The sequence below is a fragment of the Narcine bancroftii genome, chromosome 1, assembly GCF_036971445.1.
Source record: "Narcine bancroftii isolate sNarBan1 chromosome 1, sNarBan1.hap1, whole genome shotgun sequence".
NCBI lineage: Eukaryota > Metazoa > Chordata > Chondrichthyes > Torpediniformes > Narcinidae > Narcine > Narcine bancroftii.
Window position 1 is genome coordinate 203810691 of NC_091469.1, and position 9325 is coordinate 203820015.

Genomic DNA, 9325 nt, shown 5'->3' on the forward strand with positions numbered 1-9325 from the left:
GCACTATGAACCATGGATTCACGAAACCCTTAAATATTAAGCCAGGGTTACATTTAATTGTGTGGTCAGCGACATTCCCAGTAAAAAGTTGGCAAAGTCCAGTTTGATGGACAGGTAGACCGAGCTGCTTGGGGAGCGATGGGCACCGGGAGTTGTAGTTTCCGTTCGTGAAATAGTTTATGTATGATGGGGGAGTGACGGCAGGCTGGACTACAGCTCCCAGCAGTCACCACGGCAACCCGGCCACCGGTACCTTCGATGCCCAGAGACCATGTCGTCCCCCGGTTTGGCGTAAAGGCTGAGGAGGGAAGGGCTTGGCGGCTTTGCTTTTCCTCGGCAGGGCGACGACAGCGCGGCACGACATCCACCAGCAATGGGGTCGAGGATCAGGTGAGTTCAATTCGCCGTTCTCCCTTCTGTAGGGGCTTCCCCCGGCTTGGAGCTGCGGAAAAGCGCCAGGCCCTTGCATCCGCGGGCTCGCCTGCTTCTCAGTCCGACACAAGCCGCCTTGCAGCCGGCCGCGCTGTAACTCTGTGTGGGCCCCAATGGGGATTCGGGATCCACGGGAAACATCTTGTTCTAGCGGTAAGAAAAGAAATGGAGGTCGGGTGGGCAGAGAGGCTGGATTCTGTATCTAGGAGATGCTTCTCCCAGGCAACTGTCAACAGGCAGGCTGGTATTTCATTCAGTAAACACTGGCTTGCAATGTCAATGTGCACAGGTGCAAGGTGGCCAGAGCTTTACACCCTTCTCTCGGCCAAAAGGACAAGGCTTTTCCTGCATCAGCATAAAGGTGCAGGCTGAAACCACCGAGCAAAATTAAGGGAGCACCTCGTTGCCTGAGGGGCAGCAGTGAGGGAGCGCCCCCGGGAGGGGCAGCAGTGAGGGAGTGCCCCACTATCAGAGGAGGAACAGTTGACTATGGGAGGGGCAGCAATGAGGGAGTGCCCCTTGGAAGGGGCAGCAATGAGGGAGTGCTCCACTATCAGAGGAAGAGCAGTTCACTATGAGAGAGACAGCAGCGAGGGAGCGCCCCTCTATGGACGGGGCGGCAGCGCGGGAGCACCCCTCTATGGACGGGGCGGCAGCGCGGGAGCGCCCCTCTATGGACGGGGCGGCAGCGCGGGAGCTCCCCTCTATGGACGGGGCGGCAGCGCGGGAGCTCCCCTCTATGGACGGGGCGGCAGCGCGGGAGCTCCCCTCTATGGACGGGGCGGCAGCAAGGGAGCTCCCCTCAATGGACGGGGCGGCAGCGCGGGAGCTCCCCTCAATGGATGGGGCGGCAGCGCGGGAGCGCCCCTCTATGGACGGGGCTGCAGCGCCCCTCTATGGACGGGGCGGCAGCGCCCCTCTATGGACGGGGCGGCAGCGCCCCTCTATGGACGGGGCGGCAGCGCCCCTCTATGGACGGGGCGGCAGCGCCCCTCTATGGACGGGGCGGCAGCGCCCCTCTATGGACGGGGCGGCAGCGCCCCTCTATGGACGGGGCGGCAGCGCCCCTCTATGGACGGGGCGGCAGCGCCCCTCTATGGACGGGGCGGCAGCGCCCCTCTATGGACGGGGCGGCAGCGCCCCTCTATGGACGGGGCGGCAGCGCCCCTCTATGGACGGGGCGGCAGCGCCCCTCTATGGACGGGGCGGCAGCGCCCCTCTATGGACGGGGCGGCAGCGCCCCTGTATGGACGGGGCGGCAGCGCCCCTGTATGGACGGGGCGGCAGCGCCCCTGTATGGACGGGGCGGCAGCGCCCCTGTATGGACGGGGCGGCAGCGCCCCTCTATGGACGGGGCGGCAGCGCCCCTCTATGGACGGGGCGGCAGCGCCCCTCTATGGACGGGGCGGCAGCGCCCCTCTATGGACGGGGCGGCAGCGCCCCTCTATGGACGGGGCGGCAGCGCCCCTCTATGGACGGGGCGGCAGCGCCCCTCTATGGACGGGGCGGCAGCGCCCCACCACGCGAGGGGCGGCGGGGCGGGAGCGCCCCACCACGCGAGGGGCGGCGGGGCGGGAGCAGCTCACTATGGGAGGGGTGGCAGTGAGGGACTGCCCTGCTATCATATCCACTTCACTCATCATTCTTTGTTCAAAGAAACCAACCCAAGTCAGGCCCTTGCACTTTAATCCCCTACTAAAATTCAACAACTTAAATCCCTGTAAATTTCGTAAATCCATGCACTCTTTTTTTTTGACTATCACATAATTCAGACATTGTGGTGACCAGAACTGTAATATGTAACCTAACAACTGTTTCATCCAGTCCTAGCATGACCTCTGCTCTTTTATTCTGCGACCTGGGCATTAAAAGCATATCCTGTAAGTAGTATGGGTTGCAGATTTTACAAAGCTGGTGAGAGGCAAGACCATGTGGTGATTTTGAAAGGCAGGGCAAGAATTTTGAAGCATGGTTGATGTGTAATCAGCATCCAAGATAGATCAGTGTGTTTAGTGATAATGGATGAATGGAATGGGTCCTGAGTCTGAAATGTAGAGTTTGTGAACTGAAGGTTTTAGTGGATGGAAGATGGGACAATAACGAGGAGTCATTTCCAGGACAATAAAAATATGGTGTTGCAGATTAATATTACATGCTGTTGGCAGTGGGAGTTAATCTTCAGAGGCATGCTCCCTGAATTACAAAATTCAGTATGTGCATTCATCAACAAATGTCATTTTCACGTTGCATTGAGTAGCCTAAATAGAAGTCTAAGGCCAGTGGTGACATTTGAAATAAGAAGGTGGTACATTTGGATTTCAGTTCCCATATCTTTTGTGGAAGAAAGGCATTTTGTTAATTAGTTCCGATGATTCTGGAAGAGACCGTTGGAGAAGGAAATGTGGAAAAAGATGCTTTGTTTGAATACAGTGGCAGAGACTGGGGAAAGAGTAAGTTTGTCAGAAAAGAGAGCAAAAGCACAATTGGAAGTTGAAGAGATAATTTCAGGCAAGGAATGTGCAAAAGCCATTGGAAGGGTTTGATGTTATGTTATCTTCCACTACTGTTGAAAAAATGTATCAGTGCATGTGATTCTTCCCTTGCTCCTTTTGAACTGTTGCTGTTGGAGGGTATGGCCAGGGTGGATGCTCACAAAACTTTAAAACAAAAGTTTATCTGATGCCTGCCTGTAAAGGTCCAGCGTTTGATTTTTGATCAGAGACTAGTACGGCCCAGCAGAATGCTATTCAGACCCTTGAGTTTGATCTGGATCTTTTTGAAGAGCAAACCATTTGTTCCCATCCCCCTCCTCAGCTCCCTCTAATTATTTACTTTATGCAATTCCTTTTTATTGGATCTCTATTCTTTACCCCATCAGGGGTACATTCAAAATTGTAGCCACTCATCAGGCAGTTTTTAACAAAATCTTTTGCTCATGTAAAACTTCCACTCTGTAATGAAATCCTCTAGTCACTGATTATTCAACATTTTTGGAATATTTACAGTTTATTTATTTCATATAAATCTTTAATGTTGTAAAGCACTGAAACAATCTCCAAGGAAAGGAACCTATCTGCCAGTTTTATTTTTCCCGCCATAAACTGGTGACCTTAGCTGGAAAAAATGTTCATGTAACTATTGTTTAGGTGTGTTTAAATTTGTCTTTGACATTTTTTGGCACTGTTGTTTGATTGTGTGACTCTCAAATGACTGGAAGGCATTTCATATTTGCCAATTATCATATGCTATTAACTCAAAACTGCTGGTCTGGAACATAATGTTTGTTGAAAAGAGCCTACAGTTAATTCTATAAATTATAAGACTTTATTTCATTCATCTATTGATCTCTATGAATATGGTGAAAAGTAACCTTAAACTGTTGTGGTCTGTGTTGTGAAGATGAATAGTGACAGGTCAGAATGGTTTGTAAGTTTATTGGGAACACAGAGATGGGATTTTTCTGCAGCGAACTCTTGTTACTTACCCACTCCAGCACTTCTCAAAGTAGGAGCAAACCAGGGCGCCTGGCAGACATCCATATGGTTGTCGAGATAATGTACACACAGTCAGTAACTGAGATCAGCATAGATCCTGGATCTCTGGTTTTGTAAGGCAGCAGCACTAATAGTTTTTTTTTTTTTTTCACACCATAAATCACAATAGCCATGATATACACTTTTTCTTTTCCACACATTTACAGTGACTTTTTCTCCCTCCCCCCTCCCTCCTCCCAAGCCACCCCCCCATCCCTCCCCCCTCTCATCCATTTTAGTTATACAATCTAGGTTGCATTAATTCAGTTAGACAATGTTGTCATTCAACAAAAATACACCAGAAATTCTACTGAGTCCATTTTTTTCTTCTCTTCTCCTTCCATCAACTTAGGTAATGTTTGTTCCCGGTAGGTTTTCGCTATTGTATTTAATGTAAGGCTCCCATACTTGTTCGAATATTTCAATATTATTTCTTAAACTATATGTTATTTTTTCTAATGGAATACATTTATTCATTTCTATATACCATTGTTGTATTTTCAAATTATCTTCCAATTTCCAGGTTGACATAATACATTTTTTTGCTACAGCTAGGGCTATCTTAACAAATCTTTTTTGTGCATCCTCCAAGTCAATTCCAAATTCTTTATTTTTTATGTTACTTAGGAGAAAGATCTCTGGATTCTTTGGTATATTGTTTTCTGTTATTTTATTTAATATCTGATTGAGATCATCCCAAAATTTTTCTACTCTCTCACATGTCCAGATTGCATGAATTGTTGTTCCCCTTTCTTTTTTACATCGAAAACATCTATCAGATACTGTTGGGTCCCATTTATTTAACTTTTGCGGTGTAATGTATAGTCTGTGTAACCAATTATATTGTATCATACGCAGCCTCGTATTTATTGTATTTCTCATCGTTCCAGAGCATAACTTCTCCCATGTTTCCTTTTTTATCTTTATATTTAAATCTTGTTCCCATTTTTGTTTAGTTTTACCATTTGTTTCCTCATTTTCCTTTTCTTGCAGTTTAATATACATATTTTTTATAAATCTTTTGATTAACATTGTATCTGTAATCACATATTCAAGGTTACTTCCCTCTGGTAAACTCAAGTTGCTTCCTAATTTATCTTTCAAGTAGGATCTCAGTTGGTAATATGCCAGCGCTGTATCTCCCGTTATATTGTACTTATCTCTCATTTGTTCAAAGGATAAGAATCTACTTCCTGAAAAACAATTTTCTATTCTTTTAATCCCTTTTTTTTCCCATTTTCTAAAGGCAAGGTTGTCTATTGTAAAAGGGAGTAGCTTATTTTGCGTCAATATTAGTTTTGGTATTTGGTAATTTATTTTATTTCTTTCTACATGAATCTTCTTCCATATATTGAGGAGATGGTGTAATACTGGAGAAGTTCTATGTTGTACCAATTTTTCGTCCCATTTATATAATATGTGTTCAGGTATCTTTTCCCCTATTTTATCTAATTCTAGTCTCGTCCAGTCTGGTTTTTCCCTTGTTTGATAAAAATCTGATAGGTACCTTAATTGTGCGGCTCTATAATAATTTTTGAAGTTTGGCAATTGTAAGCCTCCTTGTTTATACCATTCTGTTAATTTGTCTAGTGCTATCCTCGGTTTCCCCCCTCTCCATAAAAATCTCCTTATTATTTTCTTTAACTCTTTGAAGAATTTTTCTGTCAGTTGTATTGGCAATGCCTGAAATAAGTATAGTATCCTTGGAAAAATGTTCATTTTAATACAGTTTATCCTTCCTATCAGTGTTAGTGGTAGCTCTTTCCAATGCTCTAAATCGTCCTGTAGTTTTTTCATTAGTGGATTGTAATTGAGTTTATATAATTGGCCTAGATTTTTGTTTATTTGCACACCTAGGTATCTTATTGCCTGCGTTTGCCATCTGAATGGGGATTCCTCCTTAAATTTTGAGAAATCCGCGTTATTCATAGGCATTGCTTCACTTTTATTTACGTTTATCTTGTATCCCGACACTTCTCCATATTCCTTCAATTTCTTATATAGTTCTTTTATTGATAGTTCTGGTTCTGTTAAGTACACTATCACATCATCCGCAAACAGACTGATTTTATATTCCCTGTCTTTTATTTTTATTCCTTTTATATTATTATCTCTTCTTATCGATTCTGCTAGTGGTTCTATAGCTAGCGCAAACAATAATGGTGATAGTGGGCATCCCTGCCGCGTTGACCTGCTTAAGTTAAATTGCTTTGATACATGTCCATTTACTGTCACTTTCGCTAACGGTCCCTTATATAATGCTTTAATCCAATTAATATACTTCTCCGGTAAACTGAATTTTTGCAATACTTTGAACAAGTAATTCCATTCTACTCTGTCGAAGGCCTTCTCTGCGTCTAAAGCAACTGGCAGCAGCACTAATAGTTAAGGTAGTGGGGAATGCCCATGAAAGTGCAGCCAAAAGGTTGAGGGCAGCAGGGATCACAAAAGAAGAAATAAAGTAAGAGAATTTTATTGCATCTTTGTTGGCCTTATGCTGTTGATCATTTGTGTGATACAGAGCCACATGGAGCATTTATTTTGTGTGGTAGAACTTGCATTAATTATTACCATAGTGTTTTTGATGATGAATTTATTTGCAATTCACTGTCACGTTTGAATTCTATTTATAATTAATGGCTCAAAGGAGGAGCTTTTGGGTGCAACTTTAAAACAATAATTTAGGCCAACAGCTAATTATCTGTAATTTAAGCAACAATTAAATGTTAATCTTTATGCAAAGTGCTGTATTTAATTCTTCAGATACAGCAAAGCAGAGGCAAAGCTTCATTAAATTCCAACAAATCATTTGTTATGTCCTTGTTCAGAAGTATTTTATTGCACAAGAACTCATTTGTTAATCAAATGATTTTTGTTATTGATATGATAATCTAGAAGTAAATTTCTGAAGAAGTGTCTTGAGACCCAAATATGAAATTTGATGCTTGTTAAGTCAGAGAGATTTCTAATGTAGAATTAAAAGGAAACCCTACTTGGCCTGTTAAAACTGCTCCTTCTCAGCCTCCGCTCACCTTTCCTCACTTTTTGCTGCATGTCAAGGCAGCAACTCTGTATTTGTAATGTATTTTCTTGGCTTAATATTTTAATGTTAAAAACGTTTCAACTTTTGGAGAACAATGCATCATTAATGATCTAGTGTGCAATATTGCATATTTTAAAAGATTGGATGCAATTTAACCTTGATTTTACTTATTTGGATCTCTTTCTATCAAGCTTTATTGACAGACAATGCAATTTGCAAAGTCGTGGTCATTGAGCTACACAGTATGGAAATAAGTCCTTTTATCCAAATTGTTCATGTTGACCAGGCTGTTTATCTAAAGTAGTCCCATTTACCTGCATTTGGCCCATCTCCCTCCAAACCTTTTGTATCCGTGTACCTGCTCAGATGTATTTTAAAGCCCTCAATTCATATACCCACCACTGTTTGTGAAAAATATTGTCCAACGGATTCATTTTAAATTTAATTAAAAAAAAATTTCAGACATACTGCACAGGCTAATTCAGCCCTATGAGTCCATGCTGCCCAATTTATACTCTATTAACCTATATCCCGGTACATTTTTGAAGGGTGGTAGGAAACCAGAGCCCCCAGAAAAAACCCACGCAGACAGTGGGAGAACATAGAAACTCCTGACAGACAATGTGGGATTCGAACCCAGGTCCGGTCCCAATCGCTGGCACTGTAAAGGCGTTGCGCTAATCACTAAGCCAACTGTTGCATCTAATTTACTTTCACTAGTTTTCAAAGTTCAGAGTTATTGTCAAAGTGCATACATGATATCACATACAACCCCAAGATTATTTTTCCTGCGGGCCAGGCAGAATTTATAACTTATCAGTAGTGCAAAAAAAACTACTCAAGAGAAGATACATATACAAAAGAGAGAAATATAATCAAGAAGTAAGTGCAAACAAATTGTAATACAGAAAAAAAATATTCAATAATAAATAATATGTAAAGTAAGAGTCCTTAAATGAGTCTGATTGAGTTTGTGGTTGAGGAGTCTGATGGTGGAGGGGTAGCGGCTGTTCCTGAACCTTGTGATGCGAGTCTTGTGGCACCGATATCTCTCTCGTGATGGCAGCAGCGAGAATAGAGCGTGTCCTAGGTGGAGAGAGCCCTTGATGATTGCTGCTGATCTCCTACGGCAGACTTTTCTCGATGGTAGGGAGAGTGTGGCCTGTCTACTACATCTTGCTTGGCTTTCTGCTCAGAGGTATTAGTGCCCACATGCAAGACCATGATGTAGCTGGTCAGCATCCTATCCACTTCACATTTGTAGAAGTTTGCCAAGGTTTTCGATGTCATAACAAACCTCTGCAAACTCGTGAGAAAATAGAGGTGCTGGCGTCCTTTCTTCACGGTGACATTCATGTGTTAAGATCAGGAAAGGTTCTCTGAAGTAGTGCATTCTAATCTTACTTCCTCTGCACTCTTCTCTGCACAATCCCAACCTCACCATCAAACCAGGTAAGGGTGGTGCTGTTGTGGTCTGGCACACTGGCCTCTACCTTGCTGAGGCCAGACGACAGTTCTCAGACACCTCTTCCTATCTACCCCTTCCACAGGATCCCAACCCAGCACATCAAACCACTGTCTCCAACACCATCTCCAGCTTTATCATCTCAGGTCACCTCCTCCCATGCCAACCTCATTGTCTCCTATCCCTGCACTGCTCATTTCTAACTTCTATTCAAGTTATACAAACCTAACCATCTGGGTGGACCCATTATTTCTGCCTGCTCTCGTCTCACCGAACTAATTTCATTTTACCTTGACTCAATCCCTCTCCACCTACATCCACGATACCTCACATGCCCTCCATCTCTTCAATGACTCGATTCTCCGAACTGGACCGACTCATCTTCACGATGGATGTTCAATCCCTTTATATCTCCATCCCCCATACAGAAGGTCTTAAAGCACTTTGCTTCTTTCTTGTCCAACCAGTCACCCTTTACCACTCCCCTCCTCTGCCTGACAGAACTTGTCCTCACTTTAAACCACTTCTCCTTTAATTTGTCTCACTTCCTCCAAATCAAGGGAGGAGTAGCCATGGGTCCCAGCTAAGCCTGCCTATTTGGTGTTACAAGATCAAACTAGCAACCACAAAGAAAGCATATCACACAGGGGTAAAGATGAACAATGACTTTATTAACAAAAAATTCATCTTCAAACTTTAATTCAAAATCCCCCCTTTTATAACAATGCCCACTGGTTACTATGCAAATTTCTATAAGAGTGCAAAACTAATAAATTCCCCAGCCTAAATATAACATAAGTAATTAAAGTCTAAGTTATATTTCCAACCAGCCCACAGAAACAAAAACAAAAA

At 43.6% G+C, this 9325-nt stretch overlaps 1 protein-coding gene across 9 annotated transcripts in view; it reads left to right on the plus strand.

The window, feature by feature from the left end:
- Window positions 1–226: 226 nt before the first annotated feature.
- Window positions 227–9325, plus strand: part of dennd1a (DENN/MADD domain containing 1A) — a 536086-nt gene continuing 526987 nt past the window's right edge. For 8 of the 9 annotated variants that reach the window (XM_069888617.1, XM_069888520.1, XM_069888538.1 and 5 more), the window contains exon 1: window positions 227–390. In XM_069888617.1, coding sequence (XP_069744718.1) covers window positions 374–390 — 17 coding nt within the window. In that variant the 5' untranslated portion in view covers window positions 227–373. The remainder of the gene's footprint in view (window positions 391–9325) is intronic. The other variant, XM_069888559.1, reaches the window with a different exon arrangement.